Raw genomic sequence first — 21,743 nt, forward strand, 5'->3', positions numbered from 1 at the left:
CATCTCTCATACTTCATACATAGTGTCAAGAGGGACCAGTCACTAGAGGAAGATATCATATTTGGTAAGGTGGAGGGTCAGAAAAAAGAGGAAGAACCCCCCACAAGATGGACTGGCAAAGTGGCAGCATCAAAGAGCTCAAGAGTGACAACAATTGTGAGGCTAGCCCAGGATCTAGCAGTGTTTCGTTCTGCTGTGCATAGGGTCACTATGAGTCGGTACTGACTCAATGGCACTTAACAACAACAAAGATATAATACATAATGCACTTAGAACATTTCCTGGTACCTGATACGTCCTGTTGAAATGCTTGCCATCATTTCAGTATTGACACTAGGGCTGAACATACAGAAGATGTGCAGAACAGATCCCTTCATTAAAAAAGTTAAAACCTCCTTTCACTAAAGGAGGTAGTGGTCTGAAGACTTGAAGAGTTGAATAACCATACAAAAAATCTCATGCTAGAGAAATCCTAATAACCACAATATGTGGTCCAGGCTACTTGTAAAATGGGTTCAGGAATGCACAGGTCTCTGGGAGTTGGCCTGCTTAGGCAAGGCTTCATGGGAGAGTAAAGTATTGAAGGATGGCAGGATATGAATGGGTGAAGAAGAGATGAGAGGGTACCCTGGAAGTAGAAAATGCAGTGGATGAGGAAGGCTGGCGCAGAGAGTTTGTGAAGAGCAGTTGTGGGAAATGAGCCTGGAAACCTAGGATAGAGCTAGTTTGGTCCAGGTTCCCTCTAACCTTTACCAAGTTCATTAATTCCCTTGTTCACATTATATGCTGGTCACCCACTATAGGTCCTAGTAACAAGAGGACCACGTCATGCATATCAATGTTGAGAGCTGAAGGAGAACCAAGTGATGGAGATTCCTGTGCAGGAAGAACATCACCTACATGATTCTTGGGCCCATTGCAATGCCATTGTCATCAAGCTTCCTGCTGCTCATACTTCCTCCAACAACTGCTCACAAATTCCAGTGCTTCTAATTAACACATTCTCCCTGGTATCACTGCCTGCCTCTCTGTTCGTGATGCTTAGCCAAGCCACTAGTTCTCTGACTGTACCCTTGAAATTCCGTTGCTTTATGAATCATGTGCTACATTTTTTTAGAGTGAAATACGCCAGTCCTATGATTATTGGATAGGGACATCTTCCTTACAGACCCTTACAAAATACAAATGCACAGATGGCCTGCAGGCTTCCTGGGCTGGTGTGACAGCCTGTCCCCTGGGCCCTGGGCACACTCGGCACTGAGATCACAGGCATTGGATGCAATGTCAAACTCTGGGCTTCCATCAGATTTTATTTCAATACAGATATCCTTAGGGCAAGGGGCTTGTTAATGAAAAAGAAAAGCTGTGATCTTTAACTCAGGAAAGACGGATCTAGAATGATGACGAAGACACAAAAGTTAAAGTTGGACTTTTTTCCCCAGATTAATTTAAATAGGAGGAGTCCAACTCTGGATGGCCTTGGCTCCCATTAGGTTGTGGTTATCAGCTGCCATTAGGTTGTGGTTATCAACAGAGTAAGTCCTCTTTGTACCCCCTTGACTCATGGTGAGTCCATGTACAATAGACCCATGGTTAATTGCAGCTTGTACCATTGTGATCTATGTTGTAACAATGTTTTGTTAAGTGCCATCGAGCTGGTTCCAACTCATAACAACCCTGTATAGGGTTTCCAGAGAATGGCTGCTTATCTTAAACCACCCACCTTGCGGTTCGTACTGACCTTGCAGTACAGCGCATTAACCCATAGTACCACACGTGATCTGTAGAGTTTTCACTAATTAACTGATATTCAGAAACAGATCAACAGACCTTTTTTCCTAGCCCATCTTATTCTGAAAGCTTTACTGAGACCTGTTTGGCATCATAGCAACTTGCAAAAGCTCCATTGACAGCTGAGTGGTGTCTGTCTGCGCAAGAGGTGCATTGACCCTGAATTATACTCAGGTTCCCACACAGAAGGTGCAACTTCTACTATTGATCACCGCTGCCTCCCTTATCATTAGGTTGTTGCTGTTAAGCACCATTGAGTCATGTCTGATTCATAACCACACTGTGTATGGTTTCTGAGGAGCTGCTGGTAGGCTTGAACTGCCAACTTTGCAGTTAGCAGTGCAGTATAAAAGCATCTCATATGCTGTTGGGTGTAAGATGCCATATATTGACAGGTGTGTAATAGCTTTTATAAAAGCTTTTCAGTCTTTGCTGATGGGATGTCTTAGGCTGGGTTCTCTAGAGAAGCAAAACCACTAAAACTTAAATATGTATTTTTATAAAAAGAGCTCTCAAGGAAATGGTTCACACAGTTACAGAGGCAGGCAGTTTCCAAGACTATGGGATCAGATGTCAGGCTGGAGGCTTTTCCTGATTCATGTAGCTGTGGAGGCTGATGAAACGAATATTGACAGGCCAAATGGCAGGCTTCTGGAAGCAGAGATGAATAAATCCAAGGTCAGCTGGTAAGAATGCTGGCTGTTGATGACACCTAGGATCAGCAGACAATACTGCAAGCCACAGCCTCGAGTCCAAAGAACCAGAGGTCAAATGACTAGCCTGATGCAAGAACCAGATCCAGCAAAACTCTCCCTTGGCTGGAGCATCCAGGTATCCAGGAAGTAGACCACACCCCCTAAAAAAACCCTCTTTCAGTTAACAAACCACTCATAGCAGATCTCATCAGGGAGGAGACTACATTACATTAGATCACTTCTTGGGAATGACAACATCGTAACTGCCAAACCACTCAGAACCACGGTCCAGTCAAGTTGACACACAACCTTAACCGTCACGTGGGGAAACAGGATAATACACATTAAATGCTCACTTTTATTTTAAAAACTCATTCTTAACTTGTCCACTCTTGTAAAAAATTGTGGTGAAGCATAGAAGTATGTCTAGGAGCCCTGGTAGCTCTGGTAGCATAGTGGTTATGAATCGGGCTGCGAACCTTAAGGCCAGCAGTTCGAAACTACCAGCCGCTCTGCGGGAGAAAGATAAGGCATTCTGCTCCCGTAAAGATTTACAGCCTCAGAAACCCTGTACAGGGTTGCTATGGGTCGGAACCGACTCGACGGCACTTAACAACAACAACAACAACAACAAGGAGCCCTGGTGGTATTACAGAATAAGCACTGAACTGTCAACCACAAGATTGACATTTCAGACCTAGCTATTTCATGGTGAAAAGATGAGGCCTTCTGCTCCTATAAAGATTTACAGCCTCAGAAAAACCTGTCGGGGTCACCACGAGACAAATGGACTCAGTGGCAATGGGTTTTAGTTTATGTGAGTATATTATAAAAATTTTGCTATTTTGGCCATTCTTAACTATATAATTTGGAGTCCTGGTGTGGTGCTGTGGGTTAATGGCGCCAAACTGCAAAGTCGTTTGAACTGCAAGGTCAGCAGTTCAAGCTCAGGAGCTGCTCCTTGGAAACCCTATACAGGGTCGCTATGGGTCAGAACCAACTCGACGTAACTTAACAACAACAACAACAACTATATAATTTGGTTGTATCAATCATATAAACTATGCTTTATAATCACACTACTATCCATTTCCACAAATTCTCCATCTCCTCAATGAGAAACACTGTACTCTTCCCACAATAAGTCCCCATTTTCCCTCTCCACACCCTTAATAACAACTCATAAACTGTTGTCTCTGTGAATTTCCTATTCTAGATATTTAATATAATTGGAATTATACAATAGATATTTGTCCCTGTGGATCTGATTTATTTCTCTCATCATAACATTTCTTTGTATGGGAGAATAATGCTACATTACGTGCATGTGTCACATTTTGTTTATCCATTCATCTGTTGATGGTTACTTGAGTTGTTTCCACCTTTGTCAGTGTTCTTAGGTGTCATCTCGTTGGTTCTGACTCATAGAAACACTATGTACAAACAGAACAAAATACTGCTCAGTCTCTATGCCATCTTCACAATTATTATTTGGTTTGCGTCCACTGTTACAGCCACTGTCAGAACATCTCACTTCTGAATATTGTGATTAATATGTAATCAACATCAGAATACAATATCGCCAATTTGAACTCTTTTAGGTTTATGTTGCAGCCCTAGTGTGGCACTGTGGGCTAATTCACTGGATTGCAGTGTCAGTTTGAATAGCAAGGTTGGTGATTCAAGCTCACCAGCGGTTCCTCAGAAACCCTATACAGAGTTGCTATGGGTCAGAAGTGACTTGACAGCCCTTTAACAACAACAACAACAAGAAGTGCCATTGAGTCGGTTCCAACTATAACGACACTATATAGGGTTTCTGAGGAGCCGGTGGTGAGTTTGAACTCCTGATCTTGCAGTGAGTGCTTATCCTACAGTGCCAAACCAGGACTCTTTTAGGTGTATACCTGTATCAAAATGAGTTCCTTTATGTGGTATTTTGCCTTGTTTTTTTCAAAAGAAAACAGTTTGAGAGATTTTTCCTGAGTCCTGAGGAGATGCCTTTGTCCTAGTTTTCCATCCCCAAGAGTTTATTACTTTTGCCCAGGTTGATTGACGTTTCCTGCATCAGCTGTAAACAACTTGGTTTTGATGGGTTTTGTCTGGTCCTCAGCTATATAGCCTGCCCTGTGATTGGTATGCACCTTGCAGGGATTGGTCATTAGCCTATGCAAATGAGATGTCTATAGCCTACTATGCAAATGAAGTGTCTGTGGCCTATTGAGTGGGGATTGTTTATTTTGTGTAAAGCCTCCCACCCCCACTCCCTGCTGAAGGGATCATGCCTTGAAATTTTTGATTAAGTGTTGTATATATAAGCAGCCAATTCATCTTCCTCTTTTTCTCTGACCCTCCACCTTACCAAACATGATAGACCCCCATCGAGATGAATTGACAAAGTGGCAGCATCAATGGGCTTAAACATGGCAACAATTGTGAGGTTGGTCCAGGATCGGGCAGTGTTTCGTTCTGTTGTGCATAGGCTCGCTATAAGTCGATACTGACTCTATGGTACCTAACAACAACAACAACAATGTATAAGCAGCCAGACCCATAGAGATTTTTTCAGAGAGAAAGAAGCAGGGACAGATATAGCAGGAAGAAGCAGAAGGAGAAAAGAAGAGAGAAGAAGCAAAGAGAAGACAAAGAACTTCCTAAGAGCTGTAGCATGTGAAAAGAGCTAGAGGCCAAACAGCTGACAGCCAAAAGGAGCCTAACCTGAGGGGACTGATGATCCTGGTCCCACGTTGTATCCTCTTACTTCCTTAATAAACTTTTGGCCTATATGGCAGCTGGACTGTGAGTTCTTTGTGGCCCTGGCAACAGATTATTGAATCCAGAAGAGAAATAGTGAAGGGTGTGGAAGAGACAGCTGGTATCAGAATTGGTAAAAAGTATAAAGAGTGGAGATACGTCTGACCTCCACATCACAGGGATCAGCCTTAAACTGATCTTGATTCACATTATCTTCTCTAAAGTTAGGCAGATTCTGAAACTACTGCTCCTACCCCCACTATTTCTGTTTGAATCACAAGGTTAGCAGTTCAAGCTCACCAGTCATTCGTCAGAAACCCTACACAGGGTCCTTATGGGTTGCAACCGACTCAAGGGCACTTAACAATGATGACTGGGTGGAATGGTTGGGTAAGATGGAAATTTTATGTTTAACTTTTTTGAGGAACCACCATGTTTTCTACTGCAAAGTCCGTTTGAACCACTGGTGATGATGTAAAATAGATTAGAGTTCCAATTTCCCCACTTTCTCATCAACCATTCTATTTTCTATTTATTTATTTTAATAATAATCATCCTTGTGGGAGTGAGGAGTCTTAGTGGTGTGGCTCTGTAGGAAAAGCACTGGACTGCAAGGCCGATTTGAATCACAAGGTCAATGGTTTGAACTCATCAGCTGCTCCTCAGGAACCCTATACAGGGTCACTATGATTTGGAACCGATTCATCAGCACTTAGCAACACAGTGGGAAGAAAGCAGTATCTCAATGTGACTTTTATTTCCATTTCCCTAATCTAAAAGGTCAGCAGTTCAAATCTACCCGTTACTCCTGGGAGAAAGAATGAGGCTTTCTTCTGTAAAGATTTACAGCCTAGGAAACCCTATACAGGGTCGCTATGAGTCAGAACTGACATAGTGGCATACAGCAATTGCCACCACCCCTGTAAATGGAATGGTTTTATTTCCCTCTCAGATTGTTCATTGCTGGTGTGTAGACACATTCCTGATTTTATATGTTGATCTTATACCTCTGATTACTGAATTCCTTTATTCTCTCTAGTAGTTTATAGATTCTTAGAAGTTTTCAATATAGAGGCTCATGTCGTCTGTGTGATTAGAATGCGCTTAGTTCCTTTAATTGTTCAGTTGCTGTGTTCTCACTTCAGTGCAATGTTTAAAACCTGTGGCAAAAGCAGGCATCTCTGGCTCCTTCCTGATTTTGTGGCGAACGCTTTTCACTCTTTCTCTACTGAGAACTTGTCCATTTTGGATACAAAATGCTTTCCAACCTCTGGGGGGCTAGTTACTCAGTAATCAGTATGGCAAAGTGGAAAGATGCCAGTTGATTCTTTCTCAAATGCCAGTTTCAGATTCTGTGATGTAGTTTAAACTCACCAGCCCTCCACGGAAATCCTACACAGGGTTACTATGAGTTGGAATTAACGCAAAAGCACTTAACAACAGCAATACAGGATATTAAAATAGAATTCTCAGTTACTCAGTTGCACTTAATGAGTCTCCTTTTGTTTCTCCTTCTGAATGCAGCATGGTGTTCTGAGTTTTTGGACAGAGTAGGTAAAGATTAACTTAGAGGCAAATAGTTTCGAGCACGTATCTCAGTCTTAGCTGTATAACTTTGGGGAAATGATTGGCCTCTCTTAGCCACAGTTTCCTCTACTGGAACAGTAATATCTACCTTGGTGAGCATTGAGAAAACTAGAGATTCCAAAAGCACTTCACTCAGTTCCTGCTACAATATAAGTGATTCCCAAGTTAGTATCTCTAGTACAGGTGTTTTCCCTGGGTCTGAAACCCTGCCACCCTCCACCCCATTTCTCAGTCTCTCTGGTAATGTCTCAAAGACTTCTCAGACTCCTTATGCGCAACACCAACTGTATGATCTTGTACTAGGTCTGTCTTCCATGATTCCTGTTTGAGAGAATCGTGCCTCCATCGTATTCAGCCTCCCCCAACCCCCACCTAGAAACCTTGGCATCTTCCTCTCTCCCTCCCAAATGTAATACATCACCACATCGTGACATTCTCCCTCCTGAATATCTCAGGAACCTGCCCTCTGTTCTGCATCTCAGTCAGCATCAACATAGTCCATACTACATTATATGAGGGTAGCTGCCTCCCCACTGCGTACGTCCTGCAGTCAACTCATTACACAGGGGTGTGAGCTTTTAAAACACATTTGACTAGGACAGTCCTCTTCCTTAAAGTCTTCTGGTAGCTGAAAACCAGTTGCTTAACAGTAGCAATGAAAACATTTGTAGTTGGCCCCTTGCCTCCCTCTCCGAACAACCCCCTCACAACTTGCCACTCTCTATGTGCACTCCAGCCCCTTTGGACTTCTTTCAGGTCCTCAGTAAGACATGCTCTTTCCTATCATAGGACCTTTGCACATATTCCATCCTCTGCCTCATCCTACCTTAAAGTATTAATTCTATGCATCCTTGTCATCTCAGTGACAGTTCCCTGAGGGAACCCTTCTCTGATACTTCCTTGCTATGACATGACCAGATTCCCTTATCATTAACTCTCAGAATACCCTAAACAAATCCCCAATAATGCTTTTCCTTTTTGGCATTTGTCAACATTTGCAAATAAACATTTATTTATTATTCTTTGGTTAATATCTGCCTCCTTTACTCACCTGGAAGCTTCATAAAGACTCTGAGCATTTCTGTTTTACTAGCCATCATATGTCCAGCTTCTAATACAGAACCTAGCACTAACTAGGTTCTCAATAAGCAATTGTTAAGTTGTTATAGTCAACTGCCATCAAATTGGTTCCAACCCATAGCGACCCTCTATAAGGTTTCTGAGGAGTAGCTGGTGAGCTTGAACCGCTGACCTTGCAGTTCAAGTTGGTTTTGCAGTCCAGCACTTAACTCACAGTGCCACACCAGGAATCCACTGTTAAGTGAGTCTTAAAATATTCCCTCAACACATATTAGTTCATTTGCTTCTCTTCACTAAATTGTAGATTGTTTAAGAAGCTAAATTTCATTAAGTTATCATATAATGAAATGTCCTCTTGCATTGCTAGTTTGCTAATTACTTTATGGTGTAATAAGTTCGGTCTAAGGAGCTCTGATAGCATAATGGTTATATGTCTGGTTTCTAACCTCAAGGTCAGCAGTTCGAAACTACCAGCTGTAAAGATTTACAGCCTCGGAAACCCTAGACAGGGTTGCTATGAGTCAGAACCAGCTCCACAGCACATAGCCACCATCACCAAGTTCAGTCCAGTGGTTCTTACAGTGTGCTGTCTGAACCAATAGTATTCAAATCACTTGGAATCTCATTAGAAATACAGATTCTCAGATGTTAAGTTAAAACTCTGGGGATAGAGCCCCAGAACTTGTGTTTTAACAAGCCTTCTATGGATTCCCATGCTCATACAAGTTTGAGCACTTGCTCTAGATTGTTCCGCTTCTTGACAGCAGGGACTATGTTCTCGTTTTTCTATTTCCTATAACAAAGGTTCCCAAACTGTACTGATTTCAGATTAACTTGGATAGGATTTTTGTTTTACTTTTTTTTTTTCTTCAAGGTTTATCATCAGGGTATATCATCAGTTTTACATTCAACAAATCATACATCTTGTGTCATTACAATGATTATAATCGCCTCCATGTACCATCAGTTTACAGTATTTCTCTTTATTCACTTTAGCTCTTGTTTAAAAAAACAAACAAACACTCAGACATATATAATAATTGAACAAAAGGCACATACTGCAAGCCTCCTGGCCACCACCAACTCTCAGTCCCACACTTTCCATGAATCTAGAGTCCTCAGATGCTCCCTCTCTCCATGTCCCCATCTCTGCCTCCATCTCTGGTGTCACTGCTTCTCTGGATAAGGTCTGGCATTCTGCTTGTGCTCTTCTCCCTTGATGGTCCCAGGGTCCTCTGTTTCTGGACTGAAAGATTAATTATGCCTCTGTTTTTGGTTATGAAACTTTTATCTTTACAATTGTGAGAGTCGCAATTAGTTATGGTAACAATTACTCACTGCTGAATCCTAAGAATCTTATCCCTATCTCTTTTCACCAGACCCATCTAGAGAAGATGAAAACTCTTCAGTGGGTACTCTTTTTTCCTCACACACTATTAAACTAAACTTCCTCTTGAGAAACCTTGTAAGCCAGTCACTTTGAGCTTTATCACCCCCTCATTTTAGGTAGCCGGTGTCTGAGTTGCCCATCTCTATCTACCCTGTATACAGAGGGGATAGCATTGACACTTGATATGAAGACTCCTTCCCTCTCTGTTGGTATTTAGAGTTATTACCTCCATGAGTAGGGTCAAGGTCATCAAATTGTAGAAATTTACCCTTGTTTCCTTTATCAAAAATTGTTTTGTTCTTTTTGTATTGTTTTTTAATCTTCCTCTAGTCGAGTTCTGATTATCAAGCCATCGAGGCTAGGTCAGATGGATACTATCTGCAACTTTGGGTGTTCTTATGCATCTCCTCTCACTTGATATCAGCTGAATGCTTCACTCTCAGCTCTAATCCTCTGGCTGTGACCTTGTCCTTGGGCTCAGGTGTCACCAGGTCTCACCACACTTTGGACCAACCAGCCCTTCCTGTTCTCTCTCTCATCCAGGTCAAAGGGAGTCATGGACTGTGTTTGAACTCAGCTCATTTCTTCATTGATTCCTTTCCCCCTCTTCCACTCACCAGTAGACCAATATGGTCATCTGCAAGCTTACATGCCTGCTCATTTGTTCCCTTTGAGTTTCAGTCTTAGAGGGGGGTTGTTTTACATTTGAAAATGTAGTATATTAGGTTAAAATTCTGACAGTGCTATTTTGTTGTTGTTGTTGGGATGGGCCTGAAATCACTGCTTTAAGTGATTCTGAGGCACAGCCAGATATGGAAACTCTTGACTTAAGCATCCAGAAGTCCTGGTTCTTGGGATAGCCTTAGTCCTACCTGGTTGATTATCAGGCAGTTGGGTCCTATATTGCAGTCTCAATATGTGTGAATGGTCCTTTCCCTTTTATGAATGAAAGATGGTCCAAAATGGAACTTGGCTTAGAATCTTATCTTTTTCATGCTCATGGGCCTATGACTGAATATGGCTGTGCTAGTGGAGAGATACGACACCAACCTATAACCTGCATTTCTATTGCTACTCCTTCTAGACTTTCCTTTGTAGCAAAGATGAATCCCAGTGGGAAGCAATCTCAATCCAAGTCCATCTCTATGTCTATCTACCTGCCTCTGGAAAGAACTCATCAAACTCCAAATAAGGAGCCCTGGTGGCACAATGGTTAAGTGCTTAACCGTTGTTAAGGTCAAGTGATTATCACCTGAAAGGTCAGTGATTCAAACCCACCAGCCACTCCATGAGAGAAAGATGTGGCAGTCTGTTTCCATAAAGATTTACAGCCTTGGCAACCCAAAGGAGCAGTTTTATTCTGACCTACAAGGTTACTCTGGTAGCATAGTGGTTACGATTCGGGCTGCTAACCTCAAGGTCAGGAATTCGAAACTACCAGCAATTCCACAGGAGAAAGATGAAGGCATTCTGCTCCCGTAAATATTTACAGCCTCAGAAACCCTGTGCGGGGTCACTATGAGTTGGAACTGATTCCTCGGTACTAATTAACAACAACAACAGGATTGTTGTAAGTCAGAATTGACATATAGGCAGTGGGTTTTTTTGGTTTGAATCTTTATATAATACAACAGTGTCTCTGTCTGCTGAAATCATGTGTAGAGCTCTGTGAACATATAGGCCTATGGAATTAGAATCAGCAGACCTACACCAAGGATCAGTAGTTTTAAATGGGTCCTCAAATGGAAGTGGTTGGGAGACAATGTCCACATCCGTCAGACTTCATATTCACTCATCTCCCTGCCTCTGTGCTCACACACTGCCTTCTATTCTCTTACCATGATCATGATCCATGCTTTTATTGAAGGTCCATAAGAGCTCTGCTGGTGTACTGGTTACAAGTAAAGCGGCTAACCTCAAGGTCATCAGTTTGAAACTACCAACTGTTCCGTGAGAGAAAGATGAGGCTTTCTGTTCCTGTAAAGATTACAGCCTCAGATACCCTACACAGGGTCACAGTGAGTCAGAACCGACTGCAGGGCGCACCACCACCTTCACTAAGAAACCAGATCCCCTCCCTCTTGCCTGCTGAAGAATATCATGGCAGCCTTTTTCCTCCCTACCTCCTGTATCCAGATTATTGCATCAACACTATTGTTGTGCCATCAAGTTGATTCTGACTCATAGTGACCCTGTATAGGGTTTCTGAGGAACCGCTGGCGAGTTTGAACTGCTGACTTTGTGGTTTATACCAACATTATGGTTGAGTGCTTATCCTGCAGTGCCACACCAGGACTTTCATCCTTATTAGCAAGCCATAAAGCTATTGTGTTTCCAGTTAAAACACAAAAAAGCCAAGAAGGCCCTCTCTTGACCCCATGTTTTCCTGTAGCTACTATCCTATTTTTCTGCTACTGTCTAGAGCAAATAGTCCTTGAAAAGTTGTCTAAATTCCTTTTTTCTGGTCCACATTGGATGTGCTGTAGCCAAGTGTTTGTCCTTACTAAATCACCAAAACAGACCTTGTCAAATTCATCAGTGGTCTACCCACTTCCTAATCCAATGCTCAGGCTCTGTCTCAGCTCTTTTGACCAATTTGATTATTCAATACTATTCAATCTGTCTCTCCTTGAAACTAACTTTTTTTTCCCTTCTATTTGCAAATGTTTCTTTTCTTTTCATTTTTTTTTTTTTTTTTTAAGGTTTTGTGGATTGAGTGAAAGTTTACAGGGCATTTCATCAGTTTTACATTCAACAAATCCCCTCCATGTACCATCATTTAACAGTATTTCTCTCTATCCACTTTAGCTTTTTTTAAAAAACAAACAAACAAACAAACAAACAAACAAACAAACCCACTCAGGCATATATAATAAATTACATCTCCAAAGGGCACATTCTGCAAGTCTGCTTCTGGCCACCAGCTCTTAGTCCTTCTCTTCTTAGTCCATGAATCTAGAGTCCTCAGCCGCTCCCCCTCTTAATGCCCCCATCTCTGCCTCCATCTCTGGCGCTGTTGCTTTTCTGGATGTTGTTGTTGTTGTTAAATGCCGTTGAGTCGGTTCCGACCCATAGCGACCCTGTACAGGGTTTCTGAGGCTGTAAATCTTTACGGGAGCAGAAAACCTCATCTTTCTCCCGCGGAGCAGCTGGTAGTTTCGAACTGCTGACCTTGCGGTTCGCAGTCCGATTCGTAACCACTACACTAACAGAGCTCCTTCTGGATAAGGTCCCACATTCTGTTTGTGCGTTTCTCTCTTTATGGTCATAGGGTCCTCTGTTTCTGGACTGTAAGATTAACCACTCCCCTTTTTTTGTTACAAAACTTCTACCTTTATAATTGTGACAGTCGTGATTAGTCATGATAACAATTATTCACTATTGAATCTTACGAATCTTAGCACTATCTCTTTTCACCAGACCCATCTAGACAAGATGACAGCTATTCAGTGGAGACTCTTTCTTTCCCTCCATACTCTTAAACTAAACTCCCTCTTGAAACCTTGTAAGCCAGTCACTTCGTGCCTTTATTGCCCCCTCATTTTAGATAGCCAATGTCTAAGTTGCCCGTCCCTATCTACCCTGTGTACAGAGTGGATAGCATTGATATTTGATGAAGACTCTTTCCCTTTCTATTGGTATTTAGAGTAACTACCGCTCTGAGTATAGATCAGGTTCATCATGAAGATGTATCTTCTGTCACTGTAGCTGTTCCAGTCTGCTTGTCCTTCCTAGTGGGGATGTCCAACCTCATAAAGTTCTGGATGGGACTCAGGATTCCACCTAAGGTCCTATACTCTGTAAAGGCTTTGCATGAGGCCTATTTCACTGGGCAAGTTGTAGAACCCCTTTTAGGTATTCCAATAAGTTATAGGCTGAAGACAGGCTTCCAAGTTTTCTCTGATCATGTTTCTCAACATTCCTTTCTATCCCATTCAAGTGTCTATTTTACAATAGTAGGCAAGGGAAACTAATATTCATAAGGTAGTCAAGGATTTTAGTATTATTTACCTTCTTCAAGCTATACCTAGATCCCTGTATCCCAGAACTCTGTTATTCCAAGGTTGATAATGCATCACTATTTACCACCCTCCGAGGGTGGGGCTAGGGTATCCACTAGCTCAGGCACCCCTATAGTCTCCAGAATGGAGGCAACAGACAGCAAGGGACCAATGAACAGATACCAAAAGAAAAGAACGTCCATGCCTGTATCTCCGTGGCCCTGTCAGGCATCCGTGGCTGCTCTGATCTGTCCCCTGCCTGGTTTCACCCGAGATGGTGGCCCCTGGATCAGCTGAGCATCCCGAACCAGAAAGCAATGGGTTTCTTGCTTCTGCCACAAATTCTCCCAGTTGTAAGCCTTCTAGCCTTCTAAATATTCCTTTATATGTGGTTCAGAGTTCTGGGACCATCCCCTGAGCCTGTTTGGTCCTGTATTCTGTGTTGTTGCTGATGGAGCTCCTTACAGCACTTCCACCCGATCTGCCATCTTGTTTGTTCTTCCACAACTAACTATTGAAGTTCACTTTTTGAAACTTACTTTTGTAGTTCACTTATTACTTCACTGAACACTCTGTTTCACTCTTTGTTGGCTTCTCCTCCTCACCGCTCTGACTATAAATATTCAAGAATCCAAGACTCAGTCTAAGACTGTTGGACTTCTAATACCATTCATAGGCCAATGCCCTAACATTTCTCCCTAGCCCAAGCTACTCCCCTGAACTCTAAACTCATATATCTCACTGTCTTAACTTAGATGTCTAATAGTCATCTCCATGCTAATGTGTCCAAAACAGCATTCTTGAGTCATCATCAGCACCACTCTCCGCCTAGTCTTCCTCTGGTTTCCCTGTCTTTCATAATGTCTATTCACCAACAAATTCTGGCATCACTACTTTAACATAAATCCTAAACCTGACTGAATCTCATGCCTCTTCTGCTACATATGACACCAACCATCACAATTTTCTCTCACAATGAGCTCTGTTGGTTTTCCTTATTCCCACTCTCATTTTATTCTTACTAAAGAAGTTAGGCTGACCCTTGCAAATCCCCATCGCTTTCCCTATCACTCACCACAAACCAAGTCTTTAAAGGCCCTGGGCTTGTCTGCTCCCATTTATTTGCCACCTTTCTCTCCTTCATGCTCCCATCTTCAACTCTACACTGACCTCACTAGTCTCCCTAGTGTTCCTTGAGCCCATGAGAGAAACACTTTTTTAAGTTTTTATTGTGAGTTGAGTGATACTTTATATAGGAGAACATCGGTTTTACACCATCATTTTGTTGCAATGATTACAGTGTCCTCTGAGCATCATCATTCAACAGTGTTTGCTTCTTTTCCTTCTGTTTTTTTTTTTGTTGTTGTTGTTGTTTTTTGTTTTTTTTTGGTGGGGGAGGGGGTTGGGGAGAGTGATGTCTACAAAAACACTTAGGAATATATAAGAATTTAAACAACCAAAGGGCACTTTCTGCAAGCCTGCCTTCTGGCCACTAGCACTCAGTCTTGCTCTTTCCATGAGTCTAGAGTCTTCATTTGCTCATGAGAGACACTTTTGCCTCAGGGCCTTAGTAATTTCTGTTCTCATTGCCTGGAATGCTCTTCCTATGTTGTTGTTATTGTTAGGTGCCATCTAGTTAGTACCAACTCATAGGGACCCTATGCACAGCAGAATGAAACACTGCCCGATCCTGGGCCAACCTCACTATTGTTGCCAAGCTTGAGTTCATCAATGCTGCTAGTTGGCCAATCAGTCTCATTGGGGTCTTCCTCTTTTTGTCTGACCCTCACCCTTACCATACATGATATCCTTCTCCAGTGACTGGTCCCTCTTGACAATTTGTCCGAAGTATGAGAGACAAAGTTTGGCCATCCTGGCCTCCAAGGATGTGCATCCTGGCTTCACTTCTTCCAACACGGATCTGTTTGTCCTATTGGCAGCCCATGGAACTTTCAATATTCTCCTCCAACACCATAACTCAAATGTGTCAATTCTTCTATGGTCTTCCTTATTCACTGTCCAGCTTTCACATGTATATGAGGTTATGGAAAATACCCTGGCTTAGGTCAGGCGCCCTTTAGTCCTCAAGCTGACATCTTTTCCCTTCAACACTTTAAAAAGGTCTTGTGCAGCAGATTTGCCTAATGCAACATGTTGTTTGATTTCTTAACTGCTACTTCCGTGAGTGTTGATAGTTAATCCAAGAAGAATGAAGTCCTTGACAACTTCAATCTTTTCTCCATTGATAAGAATGTTGTTTATTGGTCCAGTGGTGAGGAGTTTTGTTTTCTTTAAATTGAGATGTAATCCATATTGAATTACAGTAAATTTTTTTAAGTCCTCTTCACTTTCAGCAAGCAAGGTTGTATCATCTACATATCTCAGGTTGTTAATGAGTCGCTTCTCGGCCTTTTGGCTAAGATCAAGTGTAGCTCTTCCTATAGATATGCATAATTCAGGTTCTAGGGGTTCTGTTTAGTTATTCCCTTATGGGAGACAATTTATCTAATACTCTTAAAAAAATAGTCTAACATTTGCTCCCTATACCCCAATTTCTCTCTTAACCTGTTGGAAAATTTCCCTTAGATTCTATCAGTGATCAGCCTAATTTACTTATACTTGTTAATATCTATGTTGCTTGTCTTCCCTCCTGTGAATGTAAGCTCCATGAAGTTGAGAACATGATTTTTTTTGTTCATTGTGTTATCCCTTAGGTTAAGCAGTGCCTGGAGACGAGTGAGCATTCTTAAACATTTGCTGAATGAATGAATGGTCAGCTAGATTGAAAGCCTTTTCTGTGCAACATCATTGTTAATATAGCAATATAATTTGAATAATTCTTTGAAGTGGTACTAGCAGGATTTCACAAGCAACTCATGATTTGCCAAACTGACTACTAAATTGCAGGATCTGTAATTGGGACTTCAAATTATACATGATTACTCCTCAGCGCCTCTTAATAAACCAGCTCTTTTTATGTAAACATAGCCTGGCTGCTGGGGAGTCTGTTAGGCCATAGTATCATCATAGAATATTTATACCCTCCTTTAATGAATCGCTAGTGGTGGGCTCATCCATGGTGCTTCATTGTTTACCCTTAAATATGTAAGATTTCAATATCCTTTCATCGTGGTAGAATTCATTTGAGAAATGAATCCATTTTGAAATATGCATTACCTCTGTACACTGGACTTTGTTGTCAGCAGTTGCTCGGTCTTGCACTTTGTTGTCAGCAGTTGCTCCTCTCACCATCGACCATGTTTTCTCTCTCCTTTTTCTTCTTCCCTTCCCTCCCACCCTCTGTATTATATTTTTTATTGAAGGCTGAGATGAGCCTCTTGCTGCATCATGGGCCCATTACACTTCCTAACAATTCCATTTGCACCTTATTGTTTGTCTTATTGCTGGAAAATTCAGGTGATTCATCATGCCTGAAGAAGCACCTGATCCCAATTCCCCTGGTGTACTGATCACTATGTGACAGGAATACAGTGAGCAGGGGTGGCTTTCAGAATCTCAGAGGCCAAGGTGATAACTCTTTGGGGACTTTTAGCTTCTCAAGTATTGATGAGTTCCATTTTGTAACGCTCTCTCTCCTCCTCCCTCGCCTCTGCTCTCCTTCAACAGCCCTCTGAGCCTGAGAAAGGGAAAGGAGTTGATAGAGGACCTGGCACATCTCCTGAAGGTGCCGATAAGCGCTTTTGCAGATATCAGGTGAGTCCCTGACGCGGGATCTTTAGATTTTATTCTTTCCTCACATCGTGTTCAGTTTCATAAATTGATTTGTGAGGGACAGAACGTTGTGTCTGTGGTTTTTTGTTAATGATATCAGAGAGAAACAGTTAAGCAAGGAAATGAAAGGAAAATTCCAGTGGGTTTAGCTAAGTTCTTTAAATACAGCTGAAGCCTGAGTTTAATTATAAAAATTATAATCTCCTGAAAGAATGGCATGGAACGTAGACACAGGTTTCCAGCCCTGACTACACATTAGAATTGCCTGGGTGAGTTATAGAAATGCTGATGCTTAGGCCCCACTGCACTGCAAATGTTCAGAAACTCTGGACTTAGGTTCTGCCAGAGGAAGAGTAGTCTGCATTTACTGAATGCCTAGTGTACACACTAGGAGCCCTGGTGTGGCACAGTAGTATAAGCACACCAAGATGGAAGATTCAAACCCACTAGTCGTTCCTTGGAAACCCTATATAGAATCGCTATGAATCGAAACTGACTTAATAGCACTTAATAATGACAACAGCAGTGTGTACACAGCCCAGTTATTGCCTTGAGTGAAAACTCATGTGACTAGTTCACCTCCACGAAGATGGTTGTTGTAAGAAAAATGGAAAATGTAGGTGTTGGTAAGGGTGTGGAGAAGTGGGCTACCTCATACATTGTTGGTAAAGTTGTAAAGTGGTGTAGCTGCTGTGGGAAACAGTTTGGTAGTTCATAAAAATGTTAAACATAGAACCACCATATGGCCTTGCAATTCTGCTCATAAGAATGACATCAGAAGACTTGAAAACGGGGACTCAGACTAACACGTAAATATCAATGCCCATTGCTGCACTATTCACATTAGCCAAAGGGAAGGAGCAACCTAAATGTCCATCAGTAGATGGGCGTGTAAACAAAGTGTGATGTATGCACGCACAGTGGAATATTATTCAGCCATAAAAAGGAATGAAGTTCTAATACATGCTACAGCATTGATGAAACTTGAAAACAATTATGCTATATGAATTAATTCATATAGAATAGGACAGATATTGTATGGTTGCACTTATGTGAAAGATCCATTTATCAAATGCATACACACAGAAAGTGGATTTGAGGATAACGGGCTGGGGGAATAGGAAGGGTACTGTGTGGGGTGATGAAATGTTTTGGAAGTAGCTCGTGATAAAAGTTGCACAATGCTGTGAATAATTAATGTCACTGAATTTGCACATTTAAAAATTGCTAAATTGGCCAACTTTATGTTTCATATATTGTACCACAATAAATCTAAAAGAAAGGGGCAATTAGATGATATGGGTGGTGGACCTAAGGCTATATGGAAGGAGCAGAAGTTTGGGGATGTGAGAACGCTTGAAGCATCCTTTGCTCATTTCTAAACCTGAGTATAGCAACTACTGTGAAGGCTTTAGAATGATTAAACAAATAATATATAAGGGGTCTGGGGAGGTATCCAATGAATGGCAGCTCATTCCATAATTCTTGAGCAATATGTAGAACATTTGAGACTTTCAGCACATACATGATGACATGGTGGAAGAACCCCACTGACAAAAGCAGTGCAGAGCTGGACACTGCCTTAGATATGTGGACATTTGAAAACCTTGAGTTTGGAGACAAGTTTTGAAAGAGGTGTCAGGATAAATTATCCTCCAGTATGATTATGGGCACTTTTATAAGCAGGTGGACACAGCAGTCTGTCTATTCTTTCAGCCAACAAATGTGGATTGGTTTATATATTTATTCAAACAACCAATATTTATTGGGCGTATCCTGTGGCCTGGCATAGCACTAGGAGCAAGACACTATCTCTGCTATCTTGTCAATTGGGAATGTTGTTGTTGTTAAGAACCATCAAGTCAGTTCAGACTCAGTTTCTCTGTATAGGGTTTCTGAGGAGTGGCTGGTGGGTTTGAAATGCCAGCCTTGCTGTTAACAGTCCAGTGCTTATCCTATAGTACCACACCATGAGTCGTGATTGGAGACAGACAGATATTATATAGGCAGTTACCACTGACGAAAGTGGTGGCTCAGTGGCAGAATTCTTACCTTCCATGCAGGAGACCCAGACTCTATTCCTGGTCCATATACCTCCTGTGCAGCGACTATCCCATCCATCAGTGGAGTTGCTATGTTGCTAAGCAACTTTTAGCAGAGCTTCTTAGACAGAACAGAAGAAAGGTCTTGGTGAGCTTCTGAATCTCAGCCAATGAGAATTCTGTGAATTACAATGGTCTGTGATATCACCAGTCATGGGATGGTACTCCACCAGGTAGCATTTTGTTTTGGTGAACATGGGGTTGTCATGAGTCGGGGCAACCTGATGGCAGCTAACAACAACAATAACCATGTGGGGCAGCAGTAGGAGACATGTATGAAGAAGATCCTCGTTCACTTTGGGGTCAGTGAAGTCTTCAGGAGGAATAAATATGTGACTATAGGGTTTCTATGAATATGAACTGACTCGAAGGCTCTTAACAACAACAATTCTACAGAACAAGTAGTCAGTGTCCTACAGAGAGATGTGACAGGTATTCTGGGACTGTTTATTGCTGTATTCCCAACGCCTAGCACCATGCATGGACATTTGTTGTTTTGAAGTACTGTCAAGTTGGTTTCTACCCATAGCGACCCTGTCGAGGAGCACCTGGTGAGCTTGTACTACCGACCTTGCAGTTCAAATGGCTTTTCAGTCTGGTGCATTAACCAACAGCACCACACCAGGACAGTTATTGTTGTTGTTGTTGTTAAGTGCCATCAAGTCAATTCCAACCCATAGCAATCCTGTATAGGGTTTCCAAGGAGCAGCTGGTGAGCTTGAACTACCGACCTTGCACTTCAAACGACTTTGCAGTCTGATGCATTATCCCACAGCACCATACCAGGACAGTAGAACTCAGTAAATACTTTGAGTAAATAGACACAGGCACATGGAGAGACCTAGATGTGCGTGAAGGAGCTCACACATTCAGGAACCTGCATGGGTTCTCCAGAGCTGGAGTATGCAGATGGTTCTGATGGGTGAAGACATGGTGTTTTGAAGTGGGAGTGGACTGTGCACTTGACCCACAGAACCATGGGGACTTGTGGAACCCTTTCTAGGGTGAGGATGGCAGTGTTCAGATTTGTGTGGAGAAAGAACAGTGGGGCTGTTGTGTGGGAAATGCCAAGCCGAGGTCTCAGGAGACACATTGGGAGAATTTTGCAACCATCCTGTTGAGAGATGATAGGCTGACCTGCAGCAGTCACAGTGGGGATGTCTGGGTGTGTGTGAGATGCCGAGAAAGCAGAACAAGCTAAGCTGGATAGTGACTAGCTCTGAGAGAGTAAGGGTGAGGGATGAGGACAGAACTGACCATGGAAACACCCAGTGACTACAGCAGTGTGATCGCTCCCTAGTCACAACACACACACACACACACACACACAGGACGGCAACAGGCCCTCAGGTATTTTCCACCGAGTTGGTGAATTATAGGGAATTCCCAGCATGTGTGGAACAGACAGAAAGGGCTACTTAGCTGGACTTCTGATTGTGGAGGCATAGATACAGAGCTACAGCTTTGTCATGAACTGAACTCCATCTTCCTAAAATATGTGTTGATTTGGCTGGGCCATGATTCCCAGTGGTTTGGCAGTTATGTAATGATGTAACATGGCAGTTATATGATAATCTCTCATGATGTGATCTAATGCAATAAACCAATAAGAAGACTAAGGATGGGGTGCAACACCTTTTATCTTACAAGAGATAAAAGGAGAGAAAAGTGACCAGAGAGAGAGGGACCTTCTACCACCAAGAAAGAAAAGCCAGAAGCAATGTGCGCATATTGGAGCTGAGATCTCTATACGCTGAACCTCCCAGAACCAGAGGAAGATCACTGTGGAGACACGTGGAGATCTCAAGGGCCGCTGGGCCTACAGATGCTGAAAGGAGATGAGGACCTTTCCCTAGAGCTGGCACTCTGAATTTGGACTATGAGTGAATAAATATGTTCCTCAAAGCCATACCCACTTGTCATGTTTCTGTTATAGCAACACTAGATAATTAAGATAGCCTATGGACAATATTATGAAGTCCTGGTGTGGTGCTGTGGGCTAATGCGTCAGACTGCAAAGACATTTGAACTGCAAAGTTGTTGGTTCCAGCTCACCAGCTGCTCCTCGGAAACCCTATACAGGGTCGTTATGGGTTGGAATCAACTTGACAGCACTTTAACAACAACAACAGCAATAACATGGACAATATTAAGGAGCTCTGGTAGCGTAGTGATAACGAATTGGGCTGCTAATCTCACAGTCAGCAGTTTGAAACTACCACTACAAGAGAAAGATGAGGCTTTCTGCTCCCATAAAGATTTATAGCCTCAGAAGCCCTGTACAGGGTCACTATGAGTCGGAACCAACTCCACGGCACATAACAACAACAACAACAACAACAACAATGGACAGTATTGCAGAGAATGAGTATTCCAAAACAATTGTGCTCATGAGGAACCCGTACATAGACTAAGAGGCAGTTGTTCGAACAAAACAAGGAAATACTGAGTAGTTTAAAATTAGGAAAGTTGTGTGCCAGGATTATATTCTATCACCATACTATTCAATCCGAGAAGCTGGATTATATGAAGCAAACTGTGGCATCAGAACTGGAGGAAGACTTGTTAGCAACCTGTGATATGCAGATGATACAATCTTTTTTTTTTTTTT

The 21,743-nt window shown here is 42.2% G+C and overlaps 1 protein-coding gene across 1 annotated transcript in view; it reads left to right on the forward strand.

The window, feature by feature from the left end:
• PTPRN2 (protein tyrosine phosphatase, receptor type, N polypeptide 2) overlaps positions 1–21,743 on the forward strand; it is a 1,341,366-nt gene that overhangs the window by 336,005 nt on the left and 983,618 nt on the right. The window contains exon 9 of the mRNA XM_006874435.1: positions 16,926–17,012. Within this exon, the coding sequence (XP_006874497.1) occupies positions 16,926–17,012 (87 nt within the window). The remainder of the gene's footprint in view (positions 1–16,925; positions 17,013–21,743) is intronic.

This window comes from Chrysochloris asiatica, unplaced genomic scaffold (assembly GCF_000296735.1).
Source record: "Chrysochloris asiatica unplaced genomic scaffold, ChrAsi1.0 scaffold00277, whole genome shotgun sequence".
Taxonomy (NCBI): Eukaryota; Metazoa; Chordata; class Mammalia; order Afrosoricida; family Chrysochloridae; genus Chrysochloris; species Chrysochloris asiatica.